The sequence below is a fragment of the Xenopus laevis genome, chromosome 2S (genome assembly GCF_017654675.1).
Source record: "Xenopus laevis strain J_2021 chromosome 2S, Xenopus_laevis_v10.1, whole genome shotgun sequence".
Classification (NCBI taxonomy): domain Eukaryota; kingdom Metazoa; phylum Chordata; class Amphibia; order Anura; family Pipidae; genus Xenopus; species Xenopus laevis.
Genome location: NC_054374.1, coordinates 55,770,637 through 55,793,784, shown reverse-complemented (window position 1 = coordinate 55,793,784; position 23,148 = coordinate 55,770,637). Strand labels below are relative to the sequence as shown.

At 37.9% G+C, this 23,148-nt stretch overlaps 2 protein-coding genes across 10 annotated transcripts in view; both read left to right on the top strand.

Annotated features, from left to right (window-relative positions):
• The window catches only part of anks1a.S (ankyrin repeat and sterile alpha motif domain containing 1A S homeolog), a 184,458-nt gene extending 169,037 nt beyond the window's left edge, over window positions 1-15,421 (top strand). For 6 of the 7 annotated variants that reach the window (XM_018248200.2, XM_018248199.2, XM_018248196.2 and 3 more), the window contains 2 exon segments: window positions 3,901-3,985; window positions 6,725-8,207. In XM_018248200.2, coding sequence (XP_018103689.1) covers window positions 3,901-3,975 — 75 coding nt within the window. In that variant the 3' untranslated portion in view covers window positions 3,976-3,985; window positions 6,725-8,207. 7 annotated transcript variants of the gene reach the window in all.
• A 554-nt stretch (window positions 15,422-15,975) lies between these two features.
• Window positions 15,976-23,148, top strand: part of ppard.S (peroxisome proliferator activated receptor delta S homeolog) — a 71,083-nt gene continuing 63,910 nt past the window's right edge. The window contains exons 1-2 of one of the 3 annotated variants that reach the window (XM_018248095.2): window positions 15,976-16,524; window positions 18,325-18,461. The gene's annotated coding sequence lies outside the window, so the exon portion shown is untranslated. The remainder of the gene's footprint in view (window positions 16,525-18,324; window positions 18,462-23,148) is intronic. The other 2 variants (XM_041583008.1, XM_041583009.1) reach the window with 2 other exon arrangements.

Here is a 23,148-nt window from a genome sequence, read left to right as displayed (position 1 = left end):
CCCCCCCCCCAACTCATTTCTTACACTCATTTGTCCTGGTGTTTATCTCAAAAGGACTATTACCTCTTTCCTTGCCTTCTGTGGATCTGTCACTGCTGACTTCTAGGTATTCTAGGAAATTTTGCTATGACTTCTGTGGGTATGAATTTGAACTTAATTTGACACTGTGCCAGCTGGCTGTGAGTTCTGGGGGGGGGGGGGTAGTTATATATGGAATTGCTACCCTTCTATGAGTTCTTGGGTATTTGTAAATGAAATTGCACAATACAGGCAAGTCTGCATTCTTCTGCCTTAAGAGCACTTTTTTTTATCAAGGTATCTCCTGATGGTATCTACTGATGGTGGTGATGCTTAACTAAAGAAGTAGCAAAGACATGTTGTACATTATACTTTTGACTTATTTATCAGCCCAAGGTAACCATAACCCTTAAGCAGTGAAGATATGTGCTTCCAAAGCTCTGCTGATTCACTACCTATTCTCTTTGCTGCTGTCAGTTACTGAGCTTACATACTGACGCACAATATAATGAACATATATATTGTATAAATGTCAAAATATAAGGCTTAGGCTGATTTGTAAATAATTGATACATGGCAGCTCATAAACCAGCACAATTAGCATTATTGAATAATCTGCCCTTTAGCATTATTAGCTTTATATGACACAAAGCTCATTTTCTGCTTCATGATTTGCAATGCAAACAGCTGCTCAAAGCACACTGAGCATGTGAGTGTCGCAGACTAAGCATGTGTATTACTACTATTGAGATGCTGAACCTTTAGGCTGGTTCAGTAAGTTTAATATATAAAAATATTTCACAAAACCAATAAGTCCGTAAATAAAGTTATGTGTAGTAAAGTGGAATGACACAGGTAATAAGTATTGAACATGCTTACTGAAATGTAAGAAAAGTTCTGGTACATTTCTCCATTCATCCTTCCTTCAATTATATGAAAGCTGCCAGTACCATGATGTTCCCACCTCCAAACTGTTGGTATGGAGTTTTTGGGGGTGATGTGCAGCGCCATTTCTCCTCCAAACATGGTGTGTGCAATGACATCCACAGAGTTCAAATTTGAACTTGTCCAAATGTTTTGCAGCAAACGTTAAACAAGTTTCAGCATGCTTCAGCAGTGATAGTCTTATGTGATGAGCGTACATAGATGCCATGTCAGTTGATTGCTTTACTTGTTGTTTTTATTATTATTAACATATATTTAAAGAGTGCCATCATATTGTGCATCGCTGTAAATGAAATCTGTTTATACTACTAAATCACATGGAGTTTCATACATCATGACCAATACCGATTACCAAAGAGATTACAATCTAAAGGGGAGGGAATAAGACAAGGTGTGGGAGTGGGCAAGATCAGAATTAAGTGGGTGAGAGATGTAGTATGTGGTATTGCTTTTGGTAGTTAAGCAGAGTAAGGGTAGGCTTCTCTAAAAAAGTGTGTTTTAAGAGATCTTTTGAAAGCAGAAAAGTTGGCAGAAAGTCGGACAGACCTAGGGCCCAACGATCAGATCAGAATAAGGGGTGGTCGGATCACGAGACTGCATCAATGAACAGATGCGGCCGTGATCCAACTGGATTTTTTACCCTGCCCGATCGGCATCTGGCCGACTTTCGGCCAGATATTGATCGGGGACGCCCGCCGGTCTATCTGCAGCTTTTATCGGCCCGTGTATGGGGGCCTTAAGAGAGCTTAGTTAAGTTTTAGACCAACCCCTTTTTCCTGATTTTCTCTTTCATGGGGTATGGTACCTATGGGTTTGAAAGCTGATGTCATTCCATTTCAGCAGTGTATACAATAGAGGAGTGAGGCTCACTTCATTGCTGCACTATTGGCTCAGCTCAATGTAGTCAGTGGCTGATTTAGGATATGATTCATAAAGCTTTAATAAAAATTAATATAAACAATGCGTCAGGGCCAGATGGCATACACCCCGGGTTCTAAGAAAGCTTATTTACGTTTTAGACCAACCCCTATTTCTGATTTTCTCAGATTCTTTCACCGGGTATAGTACCTATGGATTCGAAAGCTGATGTCATTCCAATATTTAATTAAGGGATTACTATCTCAGCCTAGCAATTATAGGCCAATAAGTTTACTGTATTTGTGGTTGGCAAATTATTTGAGGCTTGTTAAGGAATCACATTCACTAATGTCTTAGTGAATGGCATTATGAACCGCAATCAGCATAGCTTTAGGAAGTATAGGTAATGTCAGATGAATTTGATTGCATTTTGTCATGAGGTAAGTAAGATGCTGGACAGTAGGAAGCAGTAGTAATCTATTTGGATTCTGCCAAAGTGTTTGATACCGTGCTCTTCAAATGACTGCTTTCTAAACTAAGGTCTGTTGGGCTTAATTAAGTCATTTGCACATGGATATGAAACTGGCTTCAGGATCAGGTACAGAGGGTGGTTGTTAATGGTACATTCTCTACTTGGAGTAAGGTTCTTAGTGGGGTCCCTCAGGGCTCAGTATTGGGTCCACTTTTATTTAACTTGTTCATTAATGACTTAGGGGAGGGTACTGTAAGTAATGTATCAATGTTTGCAGATGACACAAAACTATGCAGCCAATCAATTCCATCCAGGATGTGGCATCCTTGCAACAGGATCTTGACAAACTGGCAATCTGGGCAGCTAAGTGGCAGATGATATTCAATGTTGATAAATGTAAATTCATGCACTTATACCCTTAATGGCACTGCACTAGGCAAATCCATAATGGAAAAGGACCTTTTGAGTCCTAGTATATAATGAACTTGGCTGTAGCAAGCAATGCCCATTCAGCAGCATCAAGGGCAAATAAAGTATTGAGTTTTGAAATCTGACATGGGGCTAGACATTTTGTCAATTTCCCAGCTGCCCTGGTCATGTGACTTGTGCCTGCACTTTAGGAGAGAAATACTTTCTGGCAGGCTGCTGTTTTTCCTTCTCAATGTAACTGAGTGAGACATGGGTTTTTACTATTGAGTGTTGTTCTTAGATCTACCAGGCAGCTGTTATCTTGTGTTAGGGAGCTGCTATCTGGTTACCTTCCCATTGTTCTTTTGTTTGGCTGCTGGGGGGAAAAAGGGAGGGGGGTGATATCACTCCAACTTGCAGTAAAGAGTGATTGAAGTTTATCAGAGCACAAGTCACATGACTTGGGGCAGCTGGGAAATTGACAATATGTCTAGCCCCATGTCACATTTTAAAATTGAATATAAAAAAATCTGTTTGCTCTTTTGAGAAATGAATTTCAGTGCAGAATTCTGCTAAAGCAGCACTATTAACTGATTCATTTTGAAAAAAAATGTTTTCCCCATGACAGTATCGCTTTAAGAAGGGGTCGGATGGCTTTTTAGTAAGTGAGGGAATACAGGGTTATGGGAGATAGCTCATAATACAAGTTGATCCAAGTACTAGTCCGATTGCCATTTTGGAGTCAGGAAGGAATTTTTCCCCCTCTGAGGCAAATTGGAGAGGCGTCAGATGGGGGGATTTTTTGCCTTCCTCTGGATCAACTGGCAGTTAGGCAGGTTAAAAAAGTTAAAAGGAACTTGACGGAAGTGTGTCTTTTTTCAACCTAACTTACTATGTTCTGTTATCTTAGATATCCAGTCACTCCACCCTTTATAGATTACATTTTTGGTGAACTATATTAGAATTTTTATTTTTATTTTGCACAGCCTATCTATTTACCCAGTTCCTTTAAAATGCTGCTTAGTAAATGTACGTCTTTATATTCCCCTTGTAAGTAAGGAACATCTTTGCAAAACAAAACCTTTGTGGTTCAAGAGAAGTGTTCATTTTTTTTTATAAATGACAGTGTTTGATGGTATCAATTCATTGTCATATTATCAGAGATTTATTATAATAATATTGTTTACTTTTACATTCAGGTAGAAACACTGGAAGGAGAGCACTCTCTGCCCAATTATGGAGCAGTGTCTTGGGCAATGGATGAAAAGAAGTAGTGAGTGCAATGTAAGTACCAACCACAAAAAAACATGTTACTGATGTTATTGGAACATTAATACACTTTTAAACACCAATTTAAATTGTGAAAATGTGGCTTGCACACTGAACATATGCTATTCTTCTTCTTGTTAAAAAGGTTACTTCTTTTTTCCAAGTTAATACTTATGTGTATTGTGTGGTAAAAACTGACTTTAAAAACAACAAAAATACATTTTCCCTTGGGATGAAAAATAAGGGCTGTGATTGGCTATTTGGTAGCTACTATGTGGGCTGGCAGCTTACAGGAGGCTCTACTTGGCACTATACTTAGTTTTTATGCAATTAAAACTTGCTTTCAAGCCTGTAATTCAAAAATAAGCACCTGCTTTGAGGACACTGAGAGCAACAATCAAGGGTTTGGAGAACAACATGTTGCTCACGAGCTACTGGTTGGGGATCACTGTTCTAGAATCTCCAAGTTGTTTACTGCTCTAGTAGCCGAACAGGGAAATTGCACTAACGTTGCACTCCATTACAAAGCCAATGAAGCTTAAATTTTATTTAATCATGGGAGCCATGAAAAACCCTTCTCTTCTATGACAAAAAACCCTTCTCTTCTATGCCAAAACATGCCATGGCATGGATGAGCCCTCAACCACCTACAGTAAAGCAGTGAAACTGGTCAATAACAGGCTCCCGATGATAAAATTCACATAAATAGCCTGACAATGCCCGAAAAAAATTGAAAAAATCTGGGAACCCTGGTTAGAGGTCTGTCCTGAAGTAGACCCAGAGACTCTATAAATGCAAATGTATGGGATAATATATGTAATATACCTATTTCTTTCTCAGTAAATTCAATCCTATATAAGCACGTTTAAATTCTGTGAGAATAGAAGTAACGCGTAATACGCACTTTAACCTAATACTGTATGTAACATACTCTTTGCTCCAAGTGTATAACTGAATGGTTTAATCTAATACGTTGTGGTCCTGCGTGACCAATTGCATCCTTCATCAACATTGCCTACATTGTCTGTTGTTAAATGTTTTGTTTGTTTCAAAACGCAAAATAAAAACCATTTAAAAAAAAAAATTCATGGGAGCCATGTAATTGCTTTGAGATAAGAAAACCATTTGGAGTTTTGTGGGTTCTTTCTGTTTTACTGTATGTATCCATGGGTTCTTTTGATGAATATAGGTGTAGTGAAATTTCCTATTTGCCTCGTAGTGATCATTTGTTTTTCTGCTAAATGCAGGGGTGATTCTCACTCCCCTGCCGCCTCAGTGTTTTCGTGCTGCTGCCCCCCTTTCCCCTAAGTCAACATCTCTAGTGCAGAGAACACAATTGTTCTCTCTGCACTAGAAGAGCCAAATTTCTAGTATAACTGGAAGTTAGGAGCGACTTTTAGCTACCCCTGTTAACTTGTGGGGCATTCCAAATTCGGGACATTTCTTTTTACAGTTATATAAAAAAAGTTTGGGAACCCCTATTAATTCTTTGGAGTTTTGTTTATCTTTGGCAGAGCTTTCAGAGTAGCAACTTCCTTTTAATATATAACTTGCCTTATGGAAACAGTAATATTTCAGCAGTGACATAAAGTTTATTGGATTAACAGAAAATATGCGTCATAAAATTAGACAGGTGCATACATTTGGCCACCCCAACAGAGATATTACATTTGTACTTAGTTGAACCTCCTTTTGCAATTGTAACAGCCTCTAGACGCATTTTGATGAGTGTCTGGATTCTGGATGGTGGCATTTTTGACCATTAGTCCATACAAAATCTCTCCAGTTCAGTTAAATTTGATGGCTGCTGAGCATGGACATGCCCAGTAGGTAGCAGGTGTTTTTCTTGAAATGCAGTGTTCTTCCACCATGCAAAGTGCTTTTTGTTATGACCAAATAGTCTCATCATGCAATTACACAAGGAAAGACATGCTTATTCTCCCAATAGTTTTCTATCTGGGCAGGCTAGCCCCTGATTGGTTCCTGTCATAAAGTACAGTGTGCTGAGTGCCGCTCACTCGCCTGCACAGCTTGGTAAATGAAGCAGTTAGAAGTGGAGGGTTTTGAGGTTTTGAGGAAATTTTCCTAATATCAGCCGAAATGTTGTGTTTTTCACACAATATGTCTCCTTTACAATGTAAAACAACCTGCACACTCCGTGACCTGGTGGGACAAATCTGCATATATTGTAGATTTGATCTATTCTTTCTTGCCCTAGCCCCTGCAGGTCTACCCACCAGGGAGCATAGGGGTGAGTTGGGAAGATTTTTTTATTTTCATATTGCATTACCATAGGAATTGCCATTCATTTCTATAGAAATTAACCTACAGGCCATCTGAAACCTGCCGATTTGCTGTTTTAGCCTATGGAGGACCTCCTAGAACCTATTTGGAGTCATTTGGTGGACTTTTTTTGGGGCAAATACTTTAACCTTAATTAGATCGAATGTGCTAAAACTTCGATTAGAACGATTAGAATACAGCCTATTCACCAAAAGTTTAAAACGTCGTTTTTTTTAAAATAAATTTTGATTGGTCTTTTTTTTTATTCAAATTTTATTCAAAAAAACTCCCATTACTTTGAAATTCGACCCTTGATAAATCTGCCGCTATATGTAATAATAACAAATACAGCATTTATTGTAAGGAGTGATCTTTATATGTTAGTCACATTTATTATTCACTCTCAATATATATATATATATATATATATATATATATATATGTAATCTCTTTACTTCTCCATCTTTACAGTTAAGGATTCAATGCCCTTCCAGTCCTGCCATGTGGAAGTCACAGGAACATCACTGAGCCATGAATAATGCAGGGAATATAGTAACCTACCAAACTCGGACTTTGTACACACTGTACCAGCTAGAAAGCCTTGCAAATTAGAATTGACGGAACATGAGTGGTACTATCTCACCCCAAGATTTTTTTTACACTTGTGGCTTGCCCTGGAAATGCTATGCTTTTTATTTTTTCACAAGGATTACAGCATCAAGACCAACTATCTTCCAGTTTTATGTAGCAGTTTTTTGTGGTGATAGTTTTTTTGGACAATTAAAGGTATTTCATGTTCCTGTCTGACCAACCTACCTACACACTCGTTTGTTGTTCTTCAAATTTTGGGCTTCCCCAATGAACTGAAACAGATTGTATATTTTGTTTGCTTGATTAGCTTTTAAGGAGACTGGAGCTCTTACCTCACTAACCCACAGTCACAGTCCTTTTCCAGGAGCCGTTTTCTACTGCTCACGGTACAGTTAAAAAGAGAGAGAAAAATTTGTGTGGTGTGTGTGCGTTTGAATTTCTGCACACACTGTAACTTATGAATTAGCTATCAGTATCTGTAAAGGAAACATGTATTTTCCCCTATTTTTATGGTATGTTTTAAGCCTAATTTATTCTTTTTATTTGACATTGAAATTACAAGTGCATGCGGTACATTTCCTGACCTGTATTCATTTTTCATTTGATCAGAAAGCTATGGGTAGAGATGACAGTTGCTGCATGCAACTGAATCTTAGGTCTTCCATCCATGCTTGTTTTTCAAATATTCAAAAAGATATTCTGTCTTCTCGATTGCCCAGATGCATTTCTGAACACCAAGTTAATCTGGTGCTATGTGATTCCCAACACTAATATGTTTACTCAGTCCTAGTTGGAAGCTGCTACATGTAATTACATATTTACTCATCTTTTAGTGAGTGGTGATTCATTTATATGACATTTCCATATGGGTATTGCCGAAATGCACTCTCTTCCATATGAGCATTAGGAAACTTTAGTCTAAAAGTATGTTAATGAGTGTATTTGGTACGATAGACATAAATAATTCTAGATCTATCACTTTTATTTTTGTTATATTAACTAATGCTGTATAATAGTATCTTTGTACAATGATAATGAACATTCTGGTGTAATTATGTTGATTTTCTATTTACCAATTATGAACACTGCTATGTTGTTTTATTGGTGGTAGGATGCATTGCATAAAGATGGGTATCTTTACACAAACGTGTATAGTCCAGTAAATGAAGGTGCTTTGTATCTGTATATTACCACTAGAAATGTTAGCAATTCTCTAATTTAACTTTCAAAACTATTGTCTACCAAGAACTTTTTTTTTAAAGATCGGGAATGTTTAATATTGGACTAAAGCGGTAAAGGTATTCTATACCAAATCTGATTTCAGTGGATGTCCTTTTCATTAATAAACCCTGATTTATGGTAATCTAGTATCTTTTGTATTGTATGCGCACAGATACACAGGATCCACTGAACTGCATGAATAAGCCACTGTTGGTCAAAAATATTCAGCCACTACCCTACTGTGAATTGTGCTCTGTACTTCTAAAAGTGTATTCGAATTGTTCCACATGCCATTTTCCTGCCCTTCTAAAATTCAATGACTAGCTATCAATTTATTGTCTCCTTTAACACACAACCGATTCTGATCAGGTATCAGAATTAGGTTGTACATGTAAAGGCCATATGTCACTAAATTAAGGTAGATGTTTTTAGTTTATTGAAATGAGAAATGAGAGTTCTGCAGTTTCTGACAGATACTTAAAAGTTAGTAGTAGACCCAATTCAGTCTTTGCTGTTTCTATTACAATGAACCCAGCGTTTCTTAGACATGACTGACCTGTGTATTCATCAGCATGAAGAGTTCTATAAGGCTCATGAATGCAAGTGCAAATGGATGCAAAACTCCATTAGGAGAAGGAAAGACCTGTGCTCCTATCCGCAGAATACTGCACCAGCCCGGGGTAATACCAGTGAGCACCGTGGAATGATCCTCTTCTGTCTTCCTCTTTCTTTGCGCAGCTGTGCTTGCGCAGTACAACGAAAAGCTGAACTTTAACTAAAAAGTCGGCTATTTCGTTCAACTGCACATGCGTCTGCCCCGGGAAATTTGAAGAAAGCAGAAAACTGAAGAGGATCGCTCCGTGGTGCTCACTGGAATAATCCCGGGCCCGTGCAGTTTTCTGCTGATAGGAGCACTGGCCTGGGCTTTCAGGTAAGTCAATACAATCACTTGGGGGTGGCTTACATTTGGCACCCCCATGTGCACAAAGCCTTTCCTTTAACAAACTCTACAAATGTTGTTTGCTTAAACTGTACATGCATCTTAATTTGTAGTGGCTAACCTCTGATTAGCCAGTACTGATGAATTTCATGCATTTATGTTCAGACTTCAAAGTTCAACTTGGGTTTATAAAGGAGATGAAAATCCCCATTGAAGTGTTCAAAAAACATGATACAGTAGGTTTCATTTCAGTACCCCAATAGAATAGAGTTGAGTAAAATAATCCTATAATTTAAGAAAAAGTAATTGTTGCATTTCTACATAGCCACTAATTTGTAGTGGCTAACCTCTGATTAGCCAGTACTGATGAATTTCATGCATTTATGTTCAGACTTCAAAGTACAGGTGTATGAACTCAAAGAAAGACTGGACTTAACATTTGCCTTGAGGATATGGTAGCTGCAGGCTTCTCTGAGTTGGCCAGTTCATGCAATGACTTGTGTCCACCAATATGACTATGTAGTTATTAAAACTGCGTGCAAAAGAATGCCAAGTAGTGATGCTCTGTATGAAGCAGGCTGGCATTCTGATTCTGAAGAAAAATGCAACATTGCGGGTAGGAAAAGGTGGCAACTTGGGTTTATAAAGGAGATGAAAATCCCCATTGAAGTGGTCAAAAAACATGATACAGTAGGTTTCATCTCAGTTCCAATAGAATAGAGTTGAGTAAAATAATCCTATAATTTAAGAAAAAGTAATTGTTGCATTTCTACATCCCGTCATATATGCAAAGAGCTCTATGGTAAACATTTAAAGGACTCAATCAACATAAAATCTGATATAAATGAACTTCATGCAAACATCAACTAGGTTTATAACATGAATAGATTTGTTCACTGAAGTTCATCTCAAGTACACGCAGAAGTAAAACAATATTTGTTGCTGTCCTCAGGGCAAAAAGAGACACTTACAGGTGCTGCATTGAAATGGGGAACTAAAGTCTAACTAGAGAAGTGGGCTAGAAATGTTGCACATTATGTTTTGGGCTTCTGTACCAGCCCAAAGCAACCACAGTCCTTTACAATAAAGATTTGTGCCTCTGAAAATGCTCCAGTAGCTCCTCATCTTATTTTCTTTTAATTCACTGCACATGCTCTGGGCTGCTGTCACTTAACTGAGCTTAGGGCCCCACTCACAATATACTTCATATATATGTGTGTGTATATATATATATATATATATATATATATATATATATATATATATATATATATATATGTCAAAATATAAGGCTGAGGCGGATTAGTAAATAATTATTGGTACATGGCAGCTCAGAAACCAGCACAATTCACTTTAGAATTGAATAATCGGGCGGCTCTGTAGCATCAGCTACATTTTCTGCTTGATGATTTGCAATGACCCCTAAGTTTAGTTTCTCAACAGCTGCTCTGAGCTGCTCTGAGCATACATACCTCCCAACATTTGAAAAAGAGAAAGAGGAACAAAAAGATGTGCCGCACTTAGCGAGGTGAGATTTATTTTTTTTAAGAGCAGGTGTTCTGGGCTCTCTGCCAAAATGCCTATTATTTTAATTACGTTTCAGAAACGTTTTATAATTTTCTGGCTTCAGTGCAGGAGATATATAGCATAGCCCAAGTCACCAAGGAAACTCCAAACTCAAGAATTTAAACAAAATATAGAAAAACACTAGGGGGAATGTAATGAAAGTAAATAATGGGAAAATATGTGCAACACAAAAAAATATTACTTTATGCAAACAATTTTTTCACTGGAAGTAATGACCCCATTCCCAGTGGAAGAATGATTGCAAATTTTGAAGTTTGCAGCAATGCACATGTAATAAAATATCTTACTTAAATTTTCCTTTTTGTATGTGTGTGTGAAAACGAATACGGCCTTACAAATGCAATGTGTGCAATTTAAATTGCAATAACTGTTGAAGAATATTACATGAAAAATTTTTTTGTTATTTATGGCAAGATTTTTTTTTTCTTATGGGAAGTTTTGCTTTTAAATTTCCCCCTATATGTTACAGTTTAACACAGTAAACACACTAAACATATCACCCAGGGTAGAGCACTGTGCTTTATTTCTAAACACTACAGATAGCCAAACACTGAGACTGTCTATATCTTATATAGATGGTAGGTCACCTTACAGTGGCATGAATAGTACATAACTGTTAATTGTAGTTAATTGGCAAATTTTTCTCATATTGATGGAAATTGTGGTTTCCAGTGTTTTTACTTCTGGAACCAGTATTTATGTACTGAACCCAATAAAATGCCAAAAAGAAGCTGTTCTTCTGTACTGTACATACAGAGCCATTGTCAGACCATGCAGCTGTAGCAAATATCCATTCTCATTAATCAATTGATCAGTTTGCCATCTTTAACACAGTCTGTTTGCTTTAGATTGAAAATTTTATTGATATTCTGAGAAAATATTTTATGATTTTTTTTAATCGCTAGCCTTTTTGTCTGCTTTTTTTCTAAAATCAGATACAATATATAGTCTGTTTCCTGAACTCAAACATGAAGCAAATTCATATGGAGGTTAGATTGTTATTGGTATATCTTTTTATTGCTTAATGTGTTATTCAGGTACTAAAATGTATTTAAGATTAAACCAGTTGCTACAGAAAGTGATACTTTTGCAACCAAATAAAATCAACTGGATACCAGCAAAAAATTTTCAATTTTCAAATTTTCAATAAAAACCTTTCAACTGTAAGACAGTTGGTGCTCAGAATACAATTTTCTACATCATACTAGAAATTTATGATGACCATCCAGATGTAGTGGGACTTCAGTCCATGGAAACCTATTTATTCTTGCAGATGGAATTTGGCATGATCTCTCTATATATATATATATGGCTATGTACTTGTTTTGAATGTATAACATGTAATTGTGTTTTTTTTTTTTTGTTTAAATCAATTTTTTTTAAAACAGTGTGCATTATTCTTTTACAGGTAGTTTACCTTGCGATGCCTTTAAAATTTATTTTCTGTGTTGGTTCTGTCAGGTCATAATCATGACAGATGTAATAGGAATATATAAGGTGACATAACATAATAAGTAAAGCTTGACTCGTAAGTTAAGGAATCTGAAAGGTTTTCAAACTCCTTTACTAGATGATATAATTCTGGTTGTTAAATATTTACTATCTATGCAATCTTTACATCTGTACACCCCTACAGGCCAACCCAAATAATTGTGCTTTGTCAGCAGAAGGATCTTTACCAAAAAGTTATGCAAATTAGAGGTTTGTTATGAAACAGAGGGCAATTTATGTTCACCACTAAAAGGCCAAAATCGAAATTGTATAAAAGTTGATGTTTAATTTGGATCAAACTGAAAAATAGAGATTGTATTACCTAATAGTTTGATGATTAAATGCCTGCTTAACTAATCAGTGTTTTTAAACAACTTCAGTGGATTTTTGTGTTTTTAATGCAACACACCACACATTGGCTATAATGTCCTAACCATTTGTATATTTCTAAATTAGTTTATGTAAGTATGACTATTTCCACATAGGAATGCTTTATGGTTAGTGCTTTCCTAAAAAAACAAATCGAGTTTGTGGCCTCAACAGTTCATTTCTAATACTTTGTTGAAAACTCTTTGCTGGCAATGACAGCCTGAAGTCTTGAACTCATGAACATCACCAGATTCTGGGTTTCCTCCTTTTTAATGCTCTACCAGGCCTTTACTACAGCGGTTTTCATTTGCTGTTTGTTTGTGGGCCTTTCTGTCTGAAGTTTCATCTTCAACAAGTGAAATTCATGCTCAATTGGGTTCAGATCAGGTGACTGACTTGGCCATTCAAGAATATTCCATTAATTTGTTTTAATAAACTCCTGGGTTGCTTTGGCTGTATGTTTTGGATTATTATCCATCTGTATAATGAAACGCCTCCCAATCAATTTGACAGCATTTAGATGGATTTGAGCAGACAGTGTCTCTGAACACCTCAGAATTCATTCAGCTGCTTCTGTCCTGTGTCACATCATAAACACTACTGTCCCACTGGCAGCCATGCACACCCAAGCCATCACACTGCCTCCGCCATGTTTTATAGATGATGTGGTATGCTTTGGCTCATGAACTGTTCCACGCCTTCTCCATACTTTTTTCTTGCCATCATTCTGGCAGAGGTTGATCTCGGTTTCATACGTCCAAATGTTTTTCCAGAACTGTGCTGGTTTCTTTCGTTTTTTTTTTTTTTTAGCAATCTAGTCCAATCTAGCCTTTCTATTCTTGAGGCTTATGAGTGGCTTGCACCTTGCAGTGCACTCTCTGTATTTACTTTCATGCAGTCTTCTCTTTATGGTAGACTTTAATATCGATATGCCTACCTCCTGGAGAGTACAACTAGCAGCTAGAAATAAGCTGGCTCAAAAAACAACAGCCAACATATGGGCTGACTCAGAGAGCAGGGATGTAGACATGGCTACAGGCAGATGATCTAGCAGGTCTTTATGGAAAACAAGCAGGACTTGGAGGTCTGTAAAAGCCACAGTCTGTCAGTGTTGATGGTAATATGATAAACAGGCTGTTGACCAAGAGACCAGTCTATGGTGGAATTGTGGAGGTATAGCCAGAGCAGTGTAGTATAGGCAGTGGCGTAACTACCGGGGGAGCAGGGGGTGCAATTGGGCCAGGGCCCGCACCCCCGCAGGGCCCCCCTGCAGTCACGCGCCCACTGGAGTCAGCTGCAGCTGCAAGGATGAGGGTGGGGCCTGGCTGCACGGCCTGCACCAGGGCCCACCCCCACCTAGTTACGTCACTGATTATAGGAGCAGAGGTGCTTCTAATGATTACAAAATAAGGCTGCAGTGAAGTGGACAGTTATCAGGGGTGCCAATAAGCATTGCTATAGCATGCAATAGCACTCTTTGCACTAATGCTGACCCCCCCCCCATTGCTAAAGTGCAGAGCTGGAGAGGCGGCTGTGCTGGCTCTAGAATCAGTGCTGATAATCTCAGCAGATAAGGGCCTGGATACCATGTGAATTGGCAAACTCCATACAGTTACCTGTGGCTCCAGATTCAAGGAAAGCAGACACTTGGAATTGGCAACTGCAAGCGATGTGTGCCTTGTTGGATAGAGATTGCTACACTTCCTAAGCTTTTGTGGGAAGTCCTACAGAAACATCCCTTTCTGCCAGAGTACAGGCACAAACAAACTTTACTCCTTTTGAGTTTTTCTTGATCAGTGATGTGCATATCCAGTCTGCATGGGTTTCAATGGAGAACATATGGTTCCAGCACCATGCCAAAGGGAGAGCTGAACTAGTTGTAGGCAGGGGGCATGTGCCTGGCACTCTCCCCCTGTTGTGCCCTAGGCAGGCACCTCTTTTGTCTGCCCCTAATTCTGGCCCTGGTGGTTTACTTTTCCATGTATTTCTGGTGCAAATTACGCCACAACTGGTGACAGTTGTTACTGCAGGTAACCAAATAAGGGGTTTTAAATCAGGCTGAACCCCAAAAAATTACATGTCTGGGTTATTGTGAACAGTAAGTATATAAATATTTACAGTATGTTTAATGCCTTCAAAAAGATAATCTTTTCTTTAAATGCAAGTTTAATGGCATTGATTCTCTGTCTACAGCATCATAATTCTGTTACATTTTTTTATTTGAGGTAAATGCATCTGGATGAAATTTTCATTAAAGGCGACCCATCACCCAAAAAATAAATTATTCAAAATCCTATTTTATCACATTAGCCAATCAAAATGAACTTTAATTACACAATATAAATTATTTAAATCTTGTTTTCCTTCAGTCTAATTATATCAAGCAGGCAGGAGCCATTTTGTGGACACTTATTAAGGCTAGCCTTGCATCATCTAAGAATCTTGTTTGTGCACCAGAATGGGGGACCCGATGTTCATCCCCATGCCCTGGCTACACGGGGAATGTGTGATGAGCAGTGACTTCTAGGAAATGCTGAATGGAAAGTGAAAGTAATTGTCTGCACCGCCTCTATGCCTAAGGCATAGAGGAGTTGCAGACAAATATTTGATTGACAGCTGAGATTTTTAAATTAACTTACAACAGCTATGAATGCTTTAATAAAAAATAGAAATTGGATTTCTTGTTTAATTGGAAAAGGACTTTTATTATACAGATTTTTGTTTCTGTGTGACAGGCCCACTTAAAGAGAAGATCTTTGGCACCCACCACTGTTTTGGAAGCATTCACTTCAAGCATAAATGGAAGAATATATTGAGAATGACACAGAACTGACTGGAGCAAAGTGATGTGTAATTTTAAGGTTTCCAAGCAGTCTGAGCTTGATTTGTTCATGAGAACCTAGATTATGCTGTACAGTTTTTGTCTCCATCACTCAAACAGAACATTATTGTATTAGAGAGGGCATAGAGAAGGGCAACTAAGCTGGTAAAAGGTATGGAAAATCTTAGCTATGCAGAAAGACTGGCCAAATTGAGGATGTTCACACTGGAGAAGAGGCGTTTAAGGGGTGATATGATAACTATGTATAAATATATAAGGGGATCATATAATAACCTCTCTAATACTTTATTTACCAGTAGGTCTTTCCAGCTGACATAAGGACACCCATTCCATTTAGAAGAAAAGAGGTTCCGCCTAAATATTTGGAAGTGGTTTTTACAGTGAGAGCTGTGAAGATGTGGAATTCTCTCCCTGAATCAGTTGTACAGGCTGATACATTAGATAGCTTTAAGAAGGGATTGGATTGCTTTTTAACAAGTGAGGGAATACAGGGTTATGGGAAATAGCTCATAGTACAAGTTGATCCAGGGACTGGTCTGATTGCCATTTTGGAGTCAGGAAGGAATTTTTTCCCCCTCTGAGGCAAATTGAAGAGGCTTCAGATGGGGTTTTTTTTGCCTTCCTCTGGATCAACTGGCAGTTAGGCAGGTTAAAGAAGTTAAAAGGTTGAACTCGATGGACGTGTTTTTTTCAAACTAACTTACTAACTTACTATGTACTATGTAGATTAGAATAATTAAATTCACTAACAGGAAGCATAATCTAGGAAATGTTGCTATTTCATTTTCTATAGCCAATAAAATGCTGGACTGCTATTCTCGAAGTGGAGACTCAACATTTTATAAAAGTAGAATGTTTAGTTTATTTTACGTTTATTTTTCATCTGTATTCTATGACCTTTATGGGAATGCCATCCAAGTACAAACTATGAGGCCAGGTCAGGTAAATAATTCCACTTCTCTCTGTCATGAACCCTTCCCATATAATATGTTCCTTGCAAATTTGATTTTAAAAATATTTTAGTATCTAAATCCCTGAGTTCTGGAATTAGAGGGTAACTAGTGTTAGTGGTAATCGTGTAATTCTCACTAATTGATACAGGGCCTTAATGAATTATCTTATTTTTCAGTGAAAAAGATTCCAGCCCAAGCAGGCCAAGTGGAAGGTCAAATTAACCCCTTGGAAAAGGGTTTAGAAAAGTTCTATAACAAAGTTATAAATTTGATGTGGGTAAGTTTTTTGTAACATACAGTACATCAGTGCTTTTATGATATACTTTTAGAAGTAGATAATATCAGTTGTGGGCATGAGTAAGCATTGGTTTTGTTTTGATTCAAGAGATGAGTATTGGCGACAGAAACTAGAACATAAGGGTAATTATACCTGCAGCCCATTTAGTATAAAGTTGCCAAACCACCATGACACCACAAGATAAACCCACATATGATGGTCTGAACTACTTCTTTCTGGTCATGTTTTCCATGAGCTGTCATCTGCCACCTGCCTGTTTGGTTGCATTTCTTGAGAAAAGTTTATCCTGCCCAAAGCACAGGTCTCAAAGGCTGTACTCCTGCTATAACTTTTATAGGGGGAAATTTTACACTTTGTAATACCAAGTATTGATGTTGGGGAGGAGGTTAAATGGTTGGTAATACAACAAATTGTGGAAAATACAAGGGGTTAATACAGATATGAGAGGCATTGTCTACTGTTTCTAGGCATCATCATGGTATATAGGTTGATGCACAAAATGAGTTACAGAACAGAGGCCTACTGAAAATTGAAAAAAGAAACAAAAACTTTGCTTTGTCACAGAGGAAAAGCATTACTCACAAATACAGCCAAGGCCGGGCCAAGGTATTTTGGCACCCTAGGCAAGGGCTTCAATCAGTGCCCCACCCACCCAGTATTGCATTACAATTTCACACCTTACCATTCATATTGCCCCTTTGCCAGCAGCCATAGTGATGCCCCATGTACCTGTGCCAACGGCAGTTTATCCCTCAGATTGCTCCCAAGCGCCCTGTCTGCACCTGTGCCAGCATAAGCCAAAACATCCATCATATTGTTACCCCCAATCTGTATCTATGCCAGCAGCACCCAAAATAATCCATCATATTGCCCCTAATTTGTGTCTGTGCCAGCAGGAGCCAAAAATCCATCATATTGCCCCAAACATCTGTGTAACTGTGCCAGCAACCACCATATTGTCCCATGTACCTGAGCCAGCAGCAGCCAAACACTCATATTGCCCCCAATCTGTACCTGTGCCAGCAGCAGCCAAAAAATCAATCATATTGCCCCCAAATATGTATCTGTGCCAGTAGCAGCCAAATGGAAGGTGGGAATTGCTTCTACCCACAGTACGAATCACGGGCAAGAGGGGGTTGAAACAGGCAGTTTATAATATTGAAAAACTATTAAACACCAAGCAAACCAAGGTTTAAAAAAAAAAGAAAAAAATTCTCCTTAAAACTGAGCCCCCCCCCCCCCATGATTGCACCCTAGGCGGGCGCCAACTCTGCCTATACCTAGTTCTGGCCCTGAATACAGCTAAGACTTATGAGTGTTGACACAATTGATGTAATTGGGTGGCTTTGTCAGCAGCAAATGCTGAATGTCAGTTTTTGCTAGCACAGTGGCGTGGCTTTGCATTTCCCTTTGCAGGAGTTTATTTGTGGTTGTGTTCACTGGTGTTCTATAACATTTTGCAGCATTGTCTGGAAATTTTATAGGGGTGTGTAAGACATCGAAGTACAGCAGAGCATTGCATTCAGAGTGCTGCTTCTGAAAGAGACTGTGTGTTTGAAAGTGGGTATCTTGCTGTGAGGACATTCTGGTACTTGATGCTTATATGTATAAGAGTGTAAAAGGGTGTCACAGGCTTTTTATGTGATGGGGCAGATGTAGCAGTGAACACCAAATGTCTGTTCCTGTAATGGGCTGTATTTTTCTTGAGATTTGACAGAAAACACATTTTACAGTGTTTTGCATGAGAGTAGTGAGTGAGTCTGTTATATTTTTTTTTAGCACAATTGCATGACAGTGAGTGAGTGTGGCATATACACAGCATGTCGCTAAGGACTGAGCTTCTAAAGTCTGTGTGGTATGCCTTTACATCATTGGATACAGAGAAAAGTGGAAAAGTTTCCAAATCCCAGCTTAAGGTGAGTACAATTGTAAAATTATATACTTTGATTGTAGCCTAAAATTTGCATCGACAGCTAGGGAAAATAGTTACATTGTTTTCTAAGTAAAAATTAGAACAATGTGGGAAAGCAAATATTTTTTAAAAAAAACTTGTTTTTCATCTTGTAATCAAAGCACATCATTGAAAGGAAGTCAAGATTAATATGGAAGTGGGTAAATAATATTCAGTATTGATTAAATAGAAGTCTAAGTCAGTATATAAATCAGTATCTGCAATAGTCTGATCCGTGCTACTGTATGTCTATTTTTAGATCGTAAGCTCTTTTGGGCAGGGCCCTCTTTACGTCTTGTAGTGGTTATTGGTGGTTGTGTGTTTTCCTGTATGTTCATTGTATATAACCATTTATTGTACAACGCTGCATAATATGTTGAAATGTTATAAAAATACACATAGTCCACGTACATACTCCTGTATGAATAAAGTTTTCTTTAATTTCTTGTCAGCAGACCTTAATGTAGTCTTTATGGGGTACAAAGCATATATTTGTGGTCCAACTTTTGGTCAGGATCCTTGCTACAGCATCCTGTTTGTAGGCTTTACACCTAAATATAACCAGCCTTTAGGATGGACCACAGAGGATAAAGCATTTCAGATATCAGACAGAAAAATACAGCATGTGACTTAATAAATTTTAGCTAATATAAAAATGTTTTAATCAGTGCCAGGAGTATTCTTTTAATGTCAAAAGAAACAATAATGCAGTATATATTAGTTATGCTCATAAACACCACGTATGATTTTCTATTCAGTACTTGATTGGACCAAACCATCACACTGCACATCACAAATTGTTTCCAGAAAGCTGGTCCAAGTAGATTTTTTTTATTCACAAGCTACAGTAAATGATGATATTTAATGAATGGCCCATTTTAGCAGCCAAGGGCCATATGCAAGGCCTGAAAAACTTAACTTGTTCCCCATCCTGTTTCATAAAATAGAATTATGTAAACCTTTTGTTAAAAGTATATTAAAAATTGAAAGTCAAAAGTGATGTTCTAGTATAAGCACAAATAAATATTGGCATCACTATTATGTAGATCATGGTTGTCAGGCAGCCTGTGGCACAAAGTAGTGGTAACAAATCCTTTTGGTTAAATGGACAGATCTGTCTTTCTGCATGGTAAGCATTAAACTGGCTTTAAATACAGATGCAAATAATAAAGCATTACAATTATCTGGTCTATGATAATATTATAAATCATTTCATAATAAAGGTTTCTCTGTTCAAATGTATAGTTTAGCAGGTAAGCTGTGTGCTCCAGGCAAAAGTCTCTGCAATTTTCTGACTTGCCACTAAGTCTGTAAAACACTGTAAAAAATCATCAGCTAGTAAACTAGAGCATGGGTTATAGGTGACTCAAACACTTCAGGCTAGGGCCTTCGCTAAGTGGAAGATTTCAGGTGTGGTGTCGTGTAACTACAACTCGCACAGGCTACTGTGCAATAAAACAGGAAAAGAATGGGCGCAAAGAGGTTCTTGCAGTCAAACAGAATAAACTTTTATTTGTCAGAGACAAAAAAAAATCCACAGGTTTGTACTTACATTGGTACAGAGGCATCTGCAGAATATATATGCATACCCTGCTCACACAGAGCTGAAAGAGGTAGATGCAGAATATATATAGGCACACAGCTCACACAGAGCTGGCAGGCTCACAAAGAGTGCATAGGTAGAGGCAGAATATATATAGGCACACAGCTCACACAGAGCTTCAGAGGTAGAGGCAGGTGCATTCCATGAGGCTGTAGTCAAGGCAGTACAGCATACCTCCAGGCAGAAATACCTCAAACTTGGTCTGGATCCCACACAGCGGAGTGGTCAGGGAGGAGAACCTAAAGCCTGGCACCCTATCCACTGTGGTCCCTTCATTGTAGGCAAATCTTATAGCCTGAGAAGCTAGTCCCTGCTACACCTCCTTGATGGAGCACAAAGCTGCCTTTTCTTGCTTCCCTCTGCCTCTCTGCCTCTCCTAGAGAGTCTATAACATTATATTACTGCCACTCACTAGCCTCATTCATGGGGTCCCTGCTCCACGAATTATCTCTCTAGAGGTATTGGTTCCTCTAGAGCACATGGCTTTTCTGGGCCTTGCCTTACCCAGGCTCCCCAGCTAGATCAGCAGCCAAAGAGCCAAGATCCACCCCCTCTCACTTGCTATCCTGAAGTTTGACCGGATGTGGTCACAGCGCCTCCTGGCCAATAATACAAATATGCAAATTACATTTAGCTACATGGGCATCTGCCCAGCAACTAGGGACATCAGGAAGTGCAGGGAATTAAAACCACAGGGTGTATTAACCCTATGGGCCCCTACACACTCCAATAACATCACTGGTTAAAAGAGCCACACAAAACCTAAATGTATTTATTAGTTTAAATTAACTGACCAGTGGACTTTTCAGCTATTTCATCCATCAACTCTCATCACCCTAAATTCTCTGGTTGTTATGATAGACAAAAAAGAAGAATGTTTCTTTGTGGTAAATGTGATACAGTTTATTGGCTAAAAGATATTTGTAATAATGTAAGCTTTTGAGAAAAAATTACATCTCTTCATCAGGTATTCGTATGATGTCTATGTAAGACAAACAAAAATTGTAGATACCATTTCAAACAGAGCACAGTATGTTATTTAGGCAGTAAGAAATAACAATATTCATTTTTTTTTCTTTTTGATTTGAGTCCCACTTAGGAAATATTTTAGATGCCCAAGTAAGCAGTAATCCCTATTGTAACTCACAAATCAGAATTTAAATGTATTCAATTTATACCTGTTTTGTAGCAGTCATCTGCTAGGTTTATGGATATTCCCTCTATATTGCTGAGATAACCACTTAAAGGAGAAGGAAAGTGTAAATCACTGCGAGATGCCAAATGTTAGGCAGAAAACTGCAAGGGTTTCTCCTCCACAAGCTCCACAATGCAATCCTTTACCTGCATCTTCTCTCTCAGCATGTGTGCGCATGTGCATTATAGTAAAACGCTGAACTGAACAAAAAGTTTTAACTTTAATTAAAAAACAACAAAAACAGTCTTTTCACTCTACTGTGTATGCATGTTCCATCTGCAATGAAGGAAGAAGAACCTCGGGACAGTACAGTTTTATGCTAACAGTAGCACTTGCCATGGTGACATTTGGCACCCCTTAGTCATTTACATTTTCCTTATTCTTTAAGCTCATTTCTACCAACCTTTCAACTAGATACAGCTGATACAGAGAAAAAAAACTCCTCAACTTCAATTAGTCTTCAGTTTTCACCATAGGTCAAATGTCAACAGTGCCAATCCCTGGATTAACATTGCTTTTGTGTTATCTCATTTGCTAAAAATGCTACTACTCTTTCCTTAAAACAATTTAATGTAGTGTTGTCCAACTTAAGACCTGTGTGGCCCTTCAAAAGAATTCTAATGCCCTCAGCATATCAAAGATCTCCAAATACTTCTTTGTTTAATAATGATCAGATCAGTTATGTAAGCAAATAAATAACTTTTAAAACTTACTTGCAAATATTTTCTTTTGGTGTGCTCAAAATAATCACTGGACAATACTAATATAAAGCATCTACCAGTAAAGAAAATTTAGGTATTACACAATTTCATATTTACTTTAAAAATATTTTTCTTCTAATCTCAGGGGATGTTCTTGTGTTCTGCAAAATGGTGTTCTCTAATGGTTGCCAAACACAGCCTGTGGGCCAAATAGATAATGTATGGGGGGGGGCAATTTTCTATTGATCATCAACATTCAGCTAGATCAACTAGAACTGAGATTATCTGTCTAAAAAGGTTCCCAGGTGTTTTGGCAGTATGGTTGAAATTGATCAAACAGCCTGGGTATGTATGGCCAGCTTAAAGTCCCTAAGGTACCTGAGGGCTTATTGTATGCTCCTTTTATATTCTTATAACTAGTAATGAAATATCTCCTTATCTGCTTTTTCATCAGTGTAGACTTTTCCAGGATATATTTATAACTAAGCTATGTATGAAAGTCTTTTTGTTCCAAGTATATCTGGCATTCTGTGCTGTTAAAACAGAAAAATGTCCACAGATAAACAGATTTTAAAAATGTTGACACTATGGCAACAATAAGGACAGTATAGAGGGTTACACATTCAGGAATGTACAAAATAAACAGTGTCATTTGGAGATGAGGCAGATACTTGCAGAAGTACTGGTAGAGTCACATCCCCCAAAAGGTTATAGCTAAACCAATCAACAGTCAAGATCAAAAATGCATTAAAATGCAGCTAGTATGAATGCTGAGAGACAGAGACATTGTATATAGACAGCATATTTCTGTATGCAGGGGCAAGACAAAAGCAGGAAACAAACATTGTAAATACAATAAAAAGTAAGGAGATGTTAAAACAAGAAGCCTGGTTACTGAAAGATAAACAAGAAAGAGAAGTGAATTGTAGAAATAGTATGCAGTGGATGTAAAATTATAACTATAAGGATGATTGCCATGAAAATAAACATAAAAAAATATATTGTACATAGGGTAGACAGGACATCTATACTGTACAGTTTTCTTGCTTTATTGTGTAAGGTACAGGGAAATATGTATGCTGGCATAATGTTGTGGTATTTCTCTGTATAGATAGAAAATGTGTTCCTTACAAAAGTAGTCATAGCACAGTTC